Raw genomic sequence first — 18,140 nt, forward strand, 5'->3', positions numbered from 1 at the left:
AAACGCTTTCAAGTCACAAAAAAGGCTTGATGTGTAAGTTCCAACTAATTAATATGACTCTTGCTGCTTTGTATGGTTTCTACTTTCCACTTTTTTTGTTTATTATTTACTAATTCTGGATACTGGTTTCCAGAGGTGGCATTATATCCCACTCTTTTGAATTGGAGGCCAAGACGAAAGGACTGTTTTGTGGTGCAACAACTGTTATTACATTTCGCTTTCCCTCAAAGGCTGCTCTACAGGTTGAATAGAATGTTCAAATTCCTTGTATAATGCGAGCTTTTCTTGTTTCCTTTTGGAGGCATATTCTGTGCCTTTTCCCTTTACTCCTGTTCTTTCTTAGTAGGTGCCCTCCATTTAACGCAATGACTTGTACTCTGTGGAAAAAGTGTTGATGCTTTTATCAACTGTGTTATGAAAAACATAGGATTCAGCTAGGGAAAGCATGTTGCAGCATTTACGATCTACAAACGTCTTCTCCAATGGAAATCTTTTGAGGCTAAAAGAACTAGTTATTTGCCCACTGTGATTCTGATTTCTTATTGTTAAGGTAAGCTCAACTCATTTCCTAATCCTAGGATACCTATTCTTGTTTTCAATTAAGAACATTATTCACTCATTTATAATATTTCAGGACTGGATTAATCTGTATTTAACGAGACGTTATGGTTATGCTGTTCCTTTAATGCAACATGGCTGGAGTATATGATCATAGCATCCATAATTGCACTGATGGTGCCTACGTAAGTGACCTCTTTTAGTGCAAGAAGCATGCATACTATGGAATAGTTTTTATATCCTCATATATTGTTTGTGCATAAGTCCCTAAGCATGCACCTTATTTGCATTCATACAGATACGACTGTGACAAGAAAATTGTCAAGCATATTAGACCCATACCACAAGAGCTTGTGGAGTCCCTTGATGGAGAACTTGATGACACACCCCTGATTTTTTAACACAAATAAAAATCGATATACAATCTCATAATTATATATGCGTGAACATTCAGCCATCAATACAAAATACCTGGAAACTTTTTCCCTTTTAACCCAATTACATATTGATGTCTTGAACCCACTATGTCAATATTGGCCCTCTTCATAGAGTCATATATTACATAAGCTTACTAATTAAATTGTTAACAACAAGATAAAACATAAATGCTCCTCAGAGTTTAACTACAACAGAAATCATTATCAAAGGTAAAGTCACAAAAATGGCTTCCTACCACTACTACAAAATTGAATCAGACGACGGCTAAAAACAGTCGTTTGATATAGAGACAAACCGTCGTATATCGAGGCGCCGTCTGATGAAGGTCGATTGTAGGGAAGTAGGGAACCGTCGTGTGAAGAGCTCGACAGCATGTCGGCAGCCTGTCAACAGCATTAGCTGTTGCATGACTATTATTCAGACGATGGGCGACTTTAGAAACTGTTATGTGATTGCAATTCAGAGGTCGCTTTTTTTTTTTTTATGCCTGTTGTGTGACTTTTTCATTTAGACGACAGTTTTTCAAAGTATCCATTATCTATTTTAAATTCAGACGACAGTTTTTATTTTTGGGTCATTGTGACTATTGTGCACATACGACAGTTTTTTTGTGGTTGTTGTTGTCCTAATAGAATGATTCAATGCATTGTATATGCTGAAACTGAAATAAAAAATGATCAAATTAACAATAGCTGATCAATATATAGAAGAAATTGTTATAATCCACATCATACACTAAAATAGATTGTGCAAAGGTAATCTTTCATCTACAAAAGGAGTACATCTAATACTACTCTCCTAACAATATACATCCAGAAATTTACTTAAGGAGTCTAGCTTTGCAAGCTTTGCTGCTCTCATGGCCTCATTGGAGTCTATAATTTCGAACCATATATGCCCATATATGCCCATGTATATAATTCAGAGGTCACAATTATAAACTAGCAGTAATTATACAATCCAATAACCAACATTTTAAGAATATAATATACGAAACTTTTGATAGCTACCTCATACAGATGCATGTATCCCATCCACTCTAAAATTATAACATCAACCTCCTCATCAATATCAACATCCTGCAGAACTAAAAATGTTAGCAGTACAATTGGTTGGCTTATACATGTGTAAGTCAGATTAATAAGTCGGTGCAAGGGAAAGCAAAGTACTTACAAGAATACAATAAGTCATTGTATATGACCTATCTTCAATTACTCCCAAACCCTCGTTCAAGGCATAGACAGCTTTCTTTCCTATAAACTGTTATAAACAAAATTTCAGTCAGTTTTGAACGCTGGTGATAGATCAGGAAGTTCACCAATTTTTTTTTTATCTAAGAAGCCTATATAGAAAGAATATTCAAATAAAATAAAATAAAACCAATCATAATCATCAAGTATCAGATAAAAGAAAGACGAAACTATGGTGGCAAAATGTTATCTCTTAGTATAGATAGAGACATGTAACAGACATGATGACAAAGAGTTGCTAATGCTCATATACACACAGTCCTTCCAACACCAAAATGTATGTAACAACAACAATCCCAAAATCATTGACAAACTGAAACCAAGCTCAAAGCCCTGAAATCAACCACCCACAAACACCCAATCGAAAAGCATACAAACCAATAAAGAAACACACTCAAATTGATTCTGAAAATCTCAAGCGCTCAGTAAGAAAACTTTATCATAACTAGCTAGATCAAGCATGGCAAGGAAATAAACAAAGAAAAGAAGAAAGTACTACCAATGAAAAAAACAAAAAAAAGGAGCTGTATTGTAGAAAGTATAAATGAAAGCTTAAAAGTCTCCTAGAATTCTCAATATATGGTGTGACAAGTGAACTCAAATCGATAGAGGTTAGACTACGACCACCCTTAACCCCGGTGGTTAGGTCCAATACCCACATAACACTCTGTGGTCAGGTCCAAAATAACACAAAGAGTTTAGTCCAGTGCCAGACATTCTTACCCATATTTACCCTGGTGGTCGGGTCCATAACCCACACTTAACCCTATGGTTAGGTTCCTAAAACAACATAATCAACCTTAACAGTACTTCAAGAAAAGAACAACAAGAGTCTTGCCGAGCTATGGAGTAGGTACATGTATGTGTGTTTGCATACAGATATGCGCGCGCGTGTGTATATATATATATATATATATATATATATTGTGCAGTGCATAGAAGTTTAGCGAATGACATGCTTCCTTATGATAATTGTATGATTATACATATGAGTGATAGCTATGATTGTAGTATAATGCAGTGCCTATAAAATAAAGGAACTATAACACCTATTTTGTTAGTGTTGGATGATGTTTAATTAAACACTCAGTTTCTTATGATAATTCACTACTACAAAAACTGCATCACACAACACTCATCAGACAAGAGATTAAAAGTTTACCGTCGTCTGATAACGTGAACTCCATTGTACAACGGTATTAATGAAGTTCTATTGTGGGAATGCTACCAAATTGATGACTTTTTCTTCAGAGTTCTATCACACAACACAATTATGCATGTTCTGTTGTCTAAATGACACAAAATTTAGCAGCAGATATCCCGCCATCACTGAACTCAAAATTCCCTCCCAAGACAAGTTCACCAATTTAATCAAACAACATAATTATGTTTCATCTATTGTAAGAATTCTACATGCTACAACGGTGTAGTTGTTTCTGTTGTATGACTAGAACGGGGCGCCAAATTTTGAGTGGGCGGCAATGTTGTAAAAATTTGACACCTTCTACTAGGTATACCGAGTGTGATATAAGAAATGGCACAACAGATTGGGGGCATTCTGTTGTGTGAAGGCTCAAATCTATTTGCATTGCTTCCCCCAAACCTCGCTAGGCAGCCAAATTTCCCTCCCTACTTTGACATTGTATACTCTCCTACGACAGTTGTTTAATTATCTGTTGTATGATGAACTTAACTCTTCTATGACAAATTTATTGAAGTATTCAAGTCTTACCAAACCTAGACAAATATTCTCACCAAACCTAGCTATCTGTCGAGAGAAAGAAAAAAAAAACCCAGAAACCTTCTTTCCCTCTCGATCACGATCAGAACTCTAAATCACTATCAAAACTTTCTAGCCCAGTCAAAACACTCTCAATCACTCTCAAAACCTAGATATCGGGTTCTAGCTCTCAAAACACTCTCAATCACTCGTACCAAATCGCAGTCGAAAATCTCGAGCAAATAATCCACACCCTCGCCGCCGATGGCCTCTCGGTCCTCCTCAACTGCCTCTACGATGCCTTCGCCGACCCCAAACCCACCGTCAAGAAAAAGTCTTTGAGTCCACGCCGATTTCACATCCATCCATCTCATCAAAGGCTCAAGAACGCTGACTCCGACGTGGGGGACGGTGTCACGATGCCATTGGGTTAGTTTACTGTGTTTATTGAATTCGATCCCTCTATCAATTCTTTAATCTGAAATTTTGTTTACTGGGTTTGTTGATTATAGGGAAATCTCAAAGCTTTACATACAGAAGAGAGATTGGATTGTAGGAGCTGACGATTGACAAGTCTAGGCGACTGAATTTCTGTTTGTTTGAGTGTTTGATTTCTGGTATGCTTTCTTTTCTTCTTGAGTGTTTGATTATGTGTCTCAGCGAGTTTTGTCACTCTGGGCGATTTTTTGTTGGGATTTTTTGGGTTTTGGAGTTGGTTTTAACTTTATTTGCTTATTTTTGGGGGTTTTCCTGATCTTCGTTTTTGTGGTTTCTTCTTTAGAGTTTTAGAAATCAGAGACTAGTTGGAGAAGGGTGATCATGATATATATTTGTTTATTGAGGAGGATGAGAAAGTAGGAACGATTTTGGTAGAAATCAATGAACCCCCTTCATTTGTGGTTTTTTTCCTTTTACTTAATTAAAATTTCTTGTATTTATTGATTGCACTAGTATTTTTCGTTATTATTTGTTACTGGAGATGATCGATTTTAGATATGGCATATGGTGTGCATTACTACATTAATGGCTGGTCACGTTTTTCCAATGATCTCATCCTGCATGAGAATAAAGAAGGATATTATGTGGGATTTCCTTTGTGGTTTGAAATATCTTATGAAACTATGATAATTGAAGAACCTTAAAAGATCGACAATTAGATGGTGAATTGCTGATGTGGTTGAGTAGATGAGTTTATACTTGAATTGTGATTTGAATGTCAAGTCTGGGCACTTTGATGTATTTTTCTATTTGTTTTTACACTTGTGTCAGATTGTTATTGAGAGTGTTTAGCTCAGATAATTGCTATTGATTTGCAATTGCTATTGTCTATATATACATCTCAGTGGTGATAGAAACTTTGAAATTGCTATTGATCCGGGTATATGTGGAAGATCTTAGCAACAGGTAGATTTTCTTTCATAGCACTGCAGTCGAAGAGTTATCCCATTCAACAGGTAAAACTCTCACGAGGATATCACTGTGAGAAGTATAAGTCTAATGTCGTAGAACCTGTTTATTGCAAAAGAATATTCTATCTGATATCTAAAGTATAGTATGTTATCTGTAATTAGCCTTTCGACATAGCCATTATCAACTTGTGTAGTTTCTCTACTTTGCTTGTTCTTTTTTCCTTTTCTTTTTTCCCCTTCTTCCCATCCACTTGGGTTGGGTTTTAGGGGTCATGTATTCCCTTTTGCCTTTTTCCCTGTGTTTTTTCTTTTACCCCTTAATGGGTAATGCTTTTCTTCTTCAGGATGGTGACTACGCTGAGAGCTTGAAGGAGTTCAGTGCCAATAACATTAGGGACACCTTCAGAGTTATACTTGAGATGGGTGTGGTTCTTATGTTCGGAGGACAAATGAATATTGTCAAGGTTAGATCTCTTGGTAGTGATTATTACAAGTTTCATTGTTATGTTATTTATTTCGTCTTTCAATGATTTTGAATAATGTGACGAAAACTGTGTGGTTGATTGATTTTTAGGTGGGAAGAATGGTGGATTGGGTCAGAGGGGCATGGCAGCCCTCTGAAGATCAGTTCTTGTCTGTCACACCAGTTTGGATGTTGTGGTCTTCATGCACACTTTCATCTTCAGGTTAGTAATGGAGGGACTAGTAGTGTTAAAAGGGTATATTGAATATTTGAATTTAAGTTTGATTTTGAATTGGGTTTTATTTTATTTTTTTTATTTTGTGTGTGTGTGCAGTTTGAGGGTGTTTGGCTGCGTGTTATATCAGTTCTTTTGGTTGACCAGCTCCATCTTGGTGGTCTGTAGTTTTATCCTTATCTTATTGCATATATTGGTTCAGTTTCCTGTGGTTTTGCTTTAATATTAGTATTTATGAAGAGATGAGTTTGCAGTCTCTAATATGAATCATTTCATTATGTAGGAGGAAGAGAAAGTAGAAGAAGTACCTGAAATAACCCATAGAGTGTACCTGGATATTGTTATTGAGGAACAGCGCTTAGGTACAGTTTCATGCCAATACTTTCATGTGAACTACCTTCTGCTGATTGCCTATTAATTTCTTATTCACTGATAATTCCTATTACCTTTCATTTGCAAGTAGAATTGTGATTGGATTATACAGTCAGGTTGTACCAAAAACTGTTGGTATGTATTGATCTTATATCTTAATAATGTCGACTTTTCATCAGAATCTTAGAAACCTATTTTATTTCGACTTTCAACTTGTCACAAACTTGTTGGTTGAAGATAATCTACCTCTGTTGACGCATGCAAGTTTGATAGTTTCTAGTCCTTTACTTTATTTGATATGATTATGAGCTTTTCTGTTCTTATCAAAGTTTGTTGAAAGTTATTGAGACGATACTTTTTAATGCCCGGTTACTTACAACCTCAATTACAAACCATTGCACAGGAAAACTCTGTTAGTTGCAGTTTCTTGTCAAATGATCACTCATACCAGTTAACTGCCTAATACCTGTATCTTTTTTCTCCTTTTGCAGAAAATTTCAGGGCATTGTGCACAGGTACTTGGACCTGCGATATTTAATTACCAACAGAACCTGTTCATGTTGTCATTATGCTTATTGAAACTTGCTTTAAATGCAGGAGAAAAAGGTAAAGGTGTTAATGGAAAATTACTCCACTATAAGGGAACGCCATTTCATCGTATCGTATCTGGGTTCATGATTCAAGGTGGAGATATCATTCATGGTGATGGGAAGGGATATGAATTGATATATGGTGGCACTTTTGCTGATGAGAATTTCAAAGTGAAACATTCACACGCAGGTGTTTAACGTCAATGTTTTTGGCTGTCACTTTTGATTCCTGAATGATCTACAGTTTTGCACTAGATTTTTTATTATTATTAAAACTCTGAAACTGTATCTTCTGTGCAGGTACTATTTCTATGGTGAATACAGGACCTGATTCCAATGGCTCACAATTCTTTATCACCACAATCAAGGCTAGTTAGTAAGGTATTCTTCATGTTGAAATTCTGACTCCACAACTTCAACTCATAATTTTTTCTGTTTGATAGCTCTAGCCAGCATTATAGACTAGTTACAGGTGTTTTTTGGTGCCTTGTGGATCTGTTACTTTTCTTTTGCCTCTATATTCTCTGAAAAGTGATAAAATGAACAAAACAAAGTGGGGATGAGATTATCTTTAAAAGTATGTATCAACTATGCTCTTGAATTAGTTCAGATTGATTGAGAACAATCTGAAATGTTCTGGAGCACGTTGATACTAATCAAAATAATTGTAGTACTGATAAATTGGCAGGCTCCCTATGTTTTGTTTTCATCTACGTCCTATGTTGAGATTCCACTGCACTCATTGATTAGTTTTAGTGAATAGCAGGAGACATGCCCTGTGTAATCTCAATCTGGTTATTGTTGATCATGAGAGCTGAATCTTGCTTGTATGATAATAATGCATGCTACACTGATTTATCTGTCAAGTATCAATCTATAGAACTATAACTAAAGTTGTTTTTTTGTTTTTTTTTGGTTAACAAGAAGTTATTTGCACATATTAGTTGTATATGGTATGGTGCGTCCAATGAACTTAACTATTATTAAATATATAGGGTATTAATTGTGCAGGTAAAATATGATATATCATTTTCCCTAGTTTCATCAGATATCAATCAGACAAGCAAATAAGAGATGCTGTGGAAAATAAAGTTTGGGCATCTATGTTTAAAGAAGATCACATTGGCCAATCGTTGGGTCCCAAGTGAAGGCTTTCTTCTATCTCCTCTAGGGAAGCCAACATGAATCTAAAATACTAACTGGTGGTCTTCCTCATTGTTATGTTTTTTCATTGTATCTGCTCTATAGCAATATTTGGAGCAGAAATATGTTGAGCTAATTAATAGTATTAACTTTCTTTTTGCAGGTTGAGGCTGAAGTGAAAAAATTGGAGCAGCTCAAGTCAAGTAAGCTCAAACAGATCATTTTGAAAAAGAAGTTGGAACTGGAGCATCCACTCGACACGCTAGGTGCAGCTCCCTTAGCACTAACTATGCAAGTATGAGAGAACTTTAGTCGCAAATATTTTTCTCGCAAAGATTTGTTTGTATCAGCTTTTGCTATTTTTCAATGTTAGCTAGAATGCAGCAGCTATCAAGCTAGCTAGAATGCCTTCTTTTTTGGTTTTATGGTGTGGATACATAAATGTATAGATGATTGACAAAGGCTGCTAGCTCTTTTGGTACGCTATTCGCTTGAATTAGAGTACTTCATTACGTAATATATATTGAGCATTATATTTGTACAAATATTCCAGGTACAATATCCATAATTCATGAACAATAATGAATTAAATTACGTGGTATGAATACGCATATGTTGTTAATCACACAACAAATAACTTGTAATCACACAATGGTCCCTATAAAATTTTGTTGTCTCATCAGTGCTCACACAACAGAACAAATATGTATCAGTTGTCCAATGCTAAATCACATAGCGGTATAGAAACAATGTGTTGTATGACTTGTAAAGAATTCAACACTGAGCCTCACACACACAACAGTTACTTACGATACCTGTTGTGTGAAGGAACAACCAACAACAGTCGCCATATTTTTCTGTTGTATGATAAGTTAACCAACAACAGCGTGTACTTACTTATGTTGTCTGAGTGTTATTTTTCTGTTGTGTGAGAAGTTAACCAACAACAGCGTGTACTTACTTCTGTTGTCTGATCACCATCGAAAATGCACCGCATCCAATTTCTGGCATTGGCATGCGCAGAATTGGTGCAACGGTAATAAGCAGTGCGTTGTGTCTATGATACTCACATAACGGTGTTTCACCGTTGTGTGAGTGTGCTCATCACACAACAACGAGATAGACGACAGACATGGTCCACATTACACAACAGATTTCCACCGTTGTGTGATGCAGTTTTTGTAGTAGTGATTGTATGATTATACATATGAGTGATAGCTATGATTGTAGTATAGTGCAGTGCCTATAAATAAAAAGGAACTATAACACCTCTTTTCATAATTTACCAAGTTTAATTAATTACCAAGTACGTACAAAATTGACAGGCACCTGCTCTATAGAAAGAAAATGGAAGGAAATAATAAGATGCCAACCTAAGTCATGCCATCTGGTATTGTAATTTTCATGACATCACTATGGACACTGCCGGAGACGATTGGTTCAACCTGCAATGTTGTGCACTCAAATGAGAAAAACAGTAAAAACAAATTGTTCAACAGAAAAAGAAGTATCATATGATTAAGTTCCCTGGAGTTTTCAGTTAAGTTGAAAATAGCAACAATAACAAGAACATTTAATAATATAAATTGAACATAAGCTTTTCATTAAGATGCTGTGTTCTGATGTAAACTAAATGAATATTATTCATCCTGCACAAGTATAATTACGTTATGCCTAAAGAAGATGAAAGAACACCTGCCTAACTTAGCAACTAGTTAAATCAAGAAATCATGTTGAACATATAGGATCATATCAGATAAGAAAACAATGACAAAGGATCTGATGTCAGTACCCATTCAGTGCCAAGACCACATGCCAGAATACAGAGAGCAAGTGCACCCATGTAAACAGGGTACATTCTGTTGCAGTAACAGTCATCTTCACTCATCCCAATTCAATTCGCATGAAAGGCCATGAGATTCAAAGACTGTTTCCACCTCTTTCTTCCAGACTTCGTTCAGATTCTCTTCTTCTGCACAAATAATCACACGGGTTTTATTTCAACCATATGAGACAATAATGGGGGGACACATATTCATTTTGTTAAAACCCCCATCGGGAGAGCAGTCAAGAACGGCCCAAAAGCCATTAATTTAAATCTGAATACAAAAACAAAGGTGAGAATAAGAACAAGAGATAGAGGAACGTACTGCAAAGCCCCTGCTTCTTGAATAACAGAGTCATTGATTCGTAGCTAGAAACACAACAATCAATTAGATTGCGATCCACCAGTATACCCGAACAAAACTGATGAATCTAGCTCCATCTGCAAACGAAATCGATTCAAAACCACAAACCAAAATTCCTCCACAGATAATCAGAAACTGACAAATTCTCTCACCCTTTTTTAAACTATAACCCAAGCAATCCAAAAGCTGTAACAAAAACTACATTAGAAGCCAAATCAGAGAAGATGGTAAGCACAAAAGAATGGACCAAATCCAAGTTCACAAATCAAAACCAAAAAATCAACATCAAACACCAGGAAAAAAAAAACCCCTCACTCTCAATCCTCCTTACACGATTATAGACAAGAGAAGCAATACACTAATTTTAGAAATCATTCTAGCAACTCACAAAGTCTTACGAGACTTGTTCCACCATGGACTTCTCCATAACGCTTGGCTGTTGATGAATTTTTGTTGTCCACCTGAAAATTGAAGAAGCAAACTTAGTCACAGTGGGCGAAACCCTCATTCACACAAAAATGAGAAGAAAGTTAGAAATTAGAGAGAAGAACACCATTGCCGAAAGATCTGAAGAACCCTAGAAATCCATTAGATTTTGTACCACCTTTGATCAGAAAACCCCAACCCATCAGTTCAATTTCTTCAAATTTGGGTCTTAGAAACGAAACAAGAAGATGACGACGAAGAACAACCATCGGAAATTGCAAGAGAGAGGTCAGGGTTGGACGAGAAAGGGTTTGTCGAGGAGAGAGAAGGGTCGGGGTTTGTCGAGAACGAGAGAGTGTTGGGGTTGCCAGTGAAGTGTGAGGCGAGAGAGGGTTTTGGGTTTGGGTTTGGGTTTGTCGAGAGTGAGGCGCTGTCGACAGAGGGTTTTGGTTTTGGGTATGTTTTGTTATGTTTTTTGCTTAAGTGTTAGGGTTTCAAGAGGGAAATCTCCTTCCTTTATGTTTGACATATAAATCAGTCCACAGTTTTATTCTTTCCGGTCATATGATGAATACATATTGGGGAGAAATTTGGGGTTTGAGATGGGTTTGGCACCACAGACATGGTGGGAAATTTGCCACTCAATTTTTTTAGGGTCATACAACGATTTTGTCCTTAAACGTCTTCTGAACTAATTTATAATTTCATATCAGACAATGAATTTTATAAAAACGACATCCAAAAAAATAAAAATCAATTAGACGATGAAAAACTATAATGTGTCGTCTGAGAGGCATCGTCTGATTTGTGGTGACCCGAGAGAGGGGTCCCACAGCACCGCGACCCCGAGCCAATGAGAAACCGACATGTCACAAATAACATCCCGATAACTCATCAACCCGAAATCGCAAGGCCTTTTGGGTACAATCTGTTGGTTTACAAAACACTTTCTTGGACAAGTCGTTCTAGCAACCAAGCAACACATTTTCAAAAGCGGAATTTGAAATGGGCTAAGAGTTTTGGGCTTGTAATCGGAGCCCAATTTGGAAAATAAAACAAATCACTAAGTAACTACAAGCATGGGAGACGCGCCCCAGGGTTACGGGTCTCCCGGAATTTTTGTAAGCGAGTAGGAAATAAATAAATAAATTAATTAATTAATTAATTAATAAGAAAGTAAATAAATAAGTTACTTCGAAATCCGATGATAGACCCAAAATCGTACTTTAGTAAAGACAAAGAGGAATACGCCAAGCCGGGCCATGTGCCTCTCCTATACGCTTCCCGACCACATGCTCAAAACCTGCACACTGTTGTAGGGGTGAGCTTTCGTCCTCGCATGCCCAATAGGGGCCGACCCAACCATGCTAGGTTTGAAAGATAATATATATATATATATATATATATATATATGAAAATATTTACTACATAATATTGTGCACGTTTATCGAAAATACTTTAAAAATAGGCAACCACAAACATTTATTTCTCTTATAAAGCATATGCAGTATGCTTCACACAATTTGGAGCTCCGAGATACTTACCTGCCGGCTAAACTCAAACAAATCGGTGACCGACCTAGTTCGTCATCCATAGAGAACCGGCCAACTACTCTGTATTCCTCGTGACTACAAGTAGCGAAAGTGTCCATTTCCTGGCCCTGAGTCTCCTATGACTGGTTCACTGTCTGTACTTACCTTTCCTCGACAAACATAGGAGCACGGCCTCCCCTCCAGAGGTTCACGGTTATCGACACCGTGGAATCCCTAGGAATCTAAGCGTCTAGGTCCCATTCACTTTCAGGTCACAAGTATAAACATACAAGGGTACAGTATCTCAACATGCAAGTCTAACCTCGGTTTTCGCAATTAGCAATTATCAGTTCTGAAAACACATGTATCACGAGGCATCGACTAATGAACAACCAAAAACATACTTGCAAGCAGCTTAATATATGTATAAGCATATACACGCACAAGAAAACCACTAACAAGATAGGGACGGCTCACCCTACCTGGAATTGGAGTGCTTGTCCACTTTTAGGTTCGTCTCTGACTATCGATCTTTTGTCCCAATCCAAGTGCACACGCACAAGTCCTTTATAATAAAATTAAACCAATAAGTAACTTGACTTCATTATAACTCAACTAACCGAGCAACCAAAGCATTTACTTAATTCCTTATAGTCCATCGGATTATCCTTTAATCGAACAATGATCTAGAACTTGTGTTTGTAGGATTTTCCTTTAGTTGATAAATTCTATTATCCATTCCCAAACAATCCAAATCCAAATGATATAGCATTTGAATCATTTAAGATATGGTGATTATACTTAGCACTTTCACCTTCATTTCTTTAACCTTTTTACTTTAGGAAAACAAATCACAAATTCCATTACCGAACAATTCACTTAACGTAGTAAGCTCATTCGATAGATGGTGATCACACTTCTTTCCATGTTAAAATTCCGATCAACCGGTTTGACCTCATTTTACTTAATCATTAAATACTAGCAAATAAATAGTAATTACCATTCCCGAATTATTACATTCTTACGATAACTTCGGGATATGGCAACACTAGAATACTCCGATTTTTAACCTTATTTCAAGAACGTTAATCCAATATCCTAACTTAGCTCAATTAAATAGAATCCACCATTTTCAAAGTTGATATCAGATACACCTTCTTAATTGACAAAACCAACTAGGTCACATTCAACCAATTTCAATCTCAACTACCAAACTGTTTAAGCATTTGACTCAAGAATGTCGTCTTAAATTAACTTCATTCAATCCATTTTCCAACCCATTCCACAACATGCTCAAATCACCATGAATTCATAATTTTGCTCAATTCAACCACAACAATCTCAAGATCACCAAACCAGGTCCTTACCAATCTTCTCATTCAAACTAGAAGCTAATTTGTCGCTGCTGCAATCCACCATCTTTAACCTTTCGGATCCCTAACAAGTAAAATACAATCAATAATCAACCCATCACCAATTTTTGTATCCAAATCAGAAACTACAGAATGTCCTTACCATCCTTCAATATCGACCAAACTGATCCAGGACGTACCTTCTCTTTCCTCCAAAATCTCCAAAGTAGAAACCAATTCGTCAAGCTGCACCCTTCCACCACTGTCAACTATTCATACTCCTAGCAAGCAAAACACTAGTTAACTGACAACCCTCATCCAATTCCGTATTCAACAGAGTCCATGATTCTCACCTTACTCGATCTCAATCGAAACTGACCCAGTAGCTCATTTCTCCTCCAAAGCTTCAATTTTGCAGATTCCCCAAACCTCACAGAAACAAATTTCAATGATAGGATTAGGGCTTTCAATCTATACCAAACCAGAAGCTCCAGCTAAAAGGGGAATCACGAAATTACCTAGTCAAGAAGTCCTGACGATTTCCGGCGACCGTGAGCGACGGAGCTATGGTGGTCCACGTGCCTGCGGCAGCGCGTGAGGCGCGTGCAAGAGTTCTGGGCGGAACCAGAGATCGGAATCAAAGGGTTCCGGCGAACAAGAACACGTTGGCTCCATTTATGGTGGTGGTTTGGCTCAATAGTGGCCGGAGGTGATAACCCCAGCTTTGCAGAAGTCCAGTTCGCCGGCGAAGGTGTATACGGAGTTCTCCGGCGTCGGGTCGGAGACGAGGCTTTGGAGTGTTGAAGTTCGATTCGAGCTGGAGATCGGAGAATGGAGACAGGCAGAACCTCGAGTTCCGGCGAGCTTGCATGACATTTTCCGGTGGTCGGAGCTTGAGGCTATGGTTCGGGTTTTGCTCTCTAGGGCTTGGCGCTTCAATTTCTGGTAGTGGTGGTGTGAATCGGCGACTGGAAATCGAAGGATTAAGGAAGGCAGTGGCGACGCGGTTTGGAGGATCACAGGTGGAGGCCGGAGTCAATGCATGGCTTCGATTTTTCCTGGGTTTGGGTCGGATTTTGGTGCTGAGTTGATTGGTGGTGGCGGTGACGAGAGGTGGTGGCTGGAGATGGGATTTTCCCGGCGGTGCAGAGAGTGAAGATGAGAAAGAGATGGGTCGAGAGAGACAGAAAAGAGAGGTACGGCCGAGAGGGGAAGAGAGAGTTTTGAGACTATGGGGTTTCTCTAATCCATTTATTCATAGCCCATGCGAAAAGTCCATTTTGCCCTTGCGACAAATTACGAAACTCTTCTAGCCAATTGCTTTCGGTTTTGGGTTCGTAGTTTTTTCTTTTACTCGTTTTTCGTCGGAAACTTCCCAAGTTATTGCCTCAATAAACTTCTATGACCTTCTAGGTCCAAATTAAGGAATCTCGGCCCGAACTTAGTTCGAATAGCCCAATTAGTAGTCTCGACACCAAATTAATCTCCAAAGTCACTTCCTTCACTTAAATCACCTTGCAGAAAAATCTTTTTGGCGAAAAAAAAAAAATACCTTAAAAAATTAAACAAAAATTTTCGGGGGCTCACATGATTCAGTTTTTGTAGTAGTGTACCGTTAAGCTGCAAGTGCGCTATCTCAGCTTCAGCCCCGATTATCCTACCTTGCAGGATTAACCCCTACACCGTTGGAATGGTGCACCGGGTTGCCACACAACAAACCCGGTAAGCTTTTGCAAGCCCGTATGAGTAACTCAAAACAACTCACACAAAATCACGGGATAAAACCCACACGTTTCAATTGAGAAAACCAAATCACGCTTTGATTCCTTAAAACACGAAATAAAAGAGAATAACTCACACTTTAATTTCCTTTCAAATCGAAACATAGAAAACAACTCACTCCTTGGTTCCTATCAATTGTACCAAAATCATACCATAAAAAAGAACCCACACTTGAATTCTTTCAATATAACATAGAAAGCAACTCACTCCTTGATTTCTATCAAATGTACCAAAATCGTACCATAGAAAACAATTCACACCTTGATTTCTATCAATAAAACATAGAAAACAACTCACACCTTGAGTTCTATCAAATGTACCATAATCGTACCATAGAAAGCAACTCACACTTTGTTTTCTATCAAATCGTTAATAAGGAAAATAACTTGCACCTTGTCCCCTTAAAAACCATTAATAAGGAAGAAACTCACACTTATTCCCTAAAAACACGTAATGTCATGAGTTATCAATAACCAATTCCCCTTACCCCATGAATTACCTATATGGTAGATAGATTAAAACTCTAACTGAAAAAGTAACCACTCGTCTGGCCAAAGACGTGATCACCTGATATTCTGCCCAAGGTCATAGACCTTCATTCCCCGGGCCGCACAGTCCCTTGGAGCAAAACATTAAAGGAGTCGCACTGGACCCAAAATGTTACACAAATCTCAACGCTTTTGAAAACAATCGAAATCAACATTTCCATAATCATTGTTTTCCGAAAAGCCATAACACAAAACAATAAAAAGCATCATTCCATGCATATTGTTTTCGTACGCAAATCTCAATGCTTTTCAAAACAAATCGAAATCAACATTTCCACAATCATTTGTTTTCCAAAAACCACAACCCAAAACAATAAAAAGCATCATTCCATGCATATTGTTTTCATAAATCCACAAACTACCAAAACATATATATTTCACGTAAATATATATATATATATATATGTAGTCATCCGCTCAGGAATGCCTACTAATACCAACTATAGTTTGCAGTTAAATCAATAACTCTCAAAACGATAAAGGTAATTTTGTTCATTAATGAACCTTGTGAGATTACTCACCTCGAAAATCCTGCTGCGTCTTCAATACAGAACAAAACAGCCTAACCACCAACTAACCATCCAAGAATACTTCGTGAAGTACCTAAGGAAAGTACAGCCTTGATTTAGTAAATGAAACACAAAGAATAACATTCGAAACCCTAAATCGAACCACAATTCCCAAAGTGACGCCAAATTTAGGCGAAACCACTTCTGAGACCTCCCAAAGTCTCCGGAACACTTCCACGATCGATGTATCCAAACCACAAGTCGATCGAACACTCAGATCCTCACAGATCGAATAAATCAACCAGTATGAAATCGTAAAAATCATAACAAATCCATATGAACTCCAAAATTTTCATATTATATATCGAAACGCTCGTATCAACGAGTAGAACATACATAATACCAGAAACAGTTCTAGATGGCCAGAACACCGCCGGAACGCCCCCACAGGCGGTGGCGCACCGTTGCGGGCCAAAACTCATTATTTCCCAAAACTCTCAACACCAAAAAGTTTCATCTAAGCATGCTTGTGAATTTTCATAACTAGCTCGAAGTCAGAAAACAAGCATAAAGGATCGAAAACTACCTCACAAGCTTTGAATTTTTGCTCGATCCGCGTTGAACCGATTTCCATGTAAATCAATCCAAACAAACACCAAGGATCGATCAAGGAGGCTCCCACGAACCCAAAGATGGAAGCTTGAAGCCATGCCGTCGCTGGAGCTAAGATTTCCGATCGGGTCTGAAATTACCTAACTTTGTCAATTTTCAGCGCCGCCGTGGAGGAGGATCACTGCTAGAGAACACCACAGAGACAACCAGACGGAGGAGATGAACCAGCTGACCAAGTTTCAGTGCCAGAGATCACCGGAGCTCGCAAGAAAATCTTGTTCAGGTCGGCCGGGTTCGGGTCGGGTTAGTCGAATATTTTCTTTTCTGAAGGTGTCGACCGAGAGAAAAGATAGAGGAAAAGAGTTTATGGAAATGGAAACTTGGAATTATGAAAATATTTCCGGAAAAACTATATTTGTACTAAAATGAAAACTTCGTTCAATGGCCATAACTTCCTCATATGGACTCCGATTGACGCGTTCCGCATGTCCACGAACTCGTATCGACATGCTCTACAACTTTCGTGAAAGAAGTTTTTAGAGAATCTCAACGTATCAAAAGTCAACCTTTACACCACCCCTAAAGTCATATTTTCCGAATAAAAATTCGTCCAAAACACTTCTGCTCCATCCACGAGCCACGAAACCGTCCAATTACCACAAATTAGATTCTGAAAAATCCTCGGAAAATAAATATGAATTTCTGGGGCATCACATTTGATTTCCTTTGACTGTATCTTTTTGTTATTTATCTCTTGTTGTTGCCAGGATAAATTTATTCTTACCTACAAGGTTTGCCTGTTTCATATCACATTTGTTTTCCTTGACCACAAATTGAACTAGAGAAATCCCTTCATCAAAAGCCATTGCAATTGCTGAAGGAAAATTGGACCCCATAAGTATGGAGGCCTTTGATCATTTTCCCAATTCCAGTTCTAGACATCGGTCAGATCCCATTAAGAGCCAAATTACTCATCACATTCAGAGATCTGAGACAGCTACTGTATCCGCAC

At 37.8% G+C, this 18,140-nt stretch overlaps 1 protein-coding gene across 1 annotated transcript; it reads left to right on the forward strand.

Moving 5' to 3' along the window:
* The first annotated feature begins 5,695 nt into the window (after positions 1–5,695).
* On the forward strand, positions 5,696–7,412 carry LOC112196025 (peptidyl-prolyl cis-trans isomerase CYP21-1). The gene is made up of 7 exons (XM_040518663.1): positions 5,696–5,839; positions 5,950–6,021; positions 6,357–6,435; positions 6,533–6,580; positions 6,937–6,960; positions 7,043–7,225; positions 7,336–7,412. The coding sequence occupies exons 1-7, from the start codon at positions 5,696–5,698 to the stop codon at positions 7,410–7,412; spliced, it is 627 nt and encodes a 208-aa protein (XP_040374597.1).
* The last annotated feature ends 10,728 nt before the right edge of the window (positions 7,413–18,140 follow it).

This window comes from Rosa chinensis, chromosome 4 (genome assembly GCF_002994745.2).
Source record: "Rosa chinensis cultivar Old Blush chromosome 4, RchiOBHm-V2, whole genome shotgun sequence".
NCBI classification, from domain to species: domain Eukaryota; kingdom Viridiplantae; phylum Streptophyta; class Magnoliopsida; order Rosales; family Rosaceae; genus Rosa; species Rosa chinensis.

Coding starts and splice junctions, on each gene's coding strand:
- LOC112196025 (XM_040518663.1), top strand. CDS start 5,696: ATGGGTAATGCTTTTCTTCTTCAGGATGGTGACTACGCTGAGAGCTTG. Junction 5,840..5,949: donor GACAAATGAATATTGTCAAG/GTTAGATCTCTT, acceptor ATTGATTTTTAG/GTGGGAAGAATGGTGGATTG. Junction 6,581..6,936: donor GGTTGTACCAAAAACTGTTG/GTATGTATTGAT, acceptor CTCCTTTTGCAG/AAAATTTCAGGGCATTGTGC.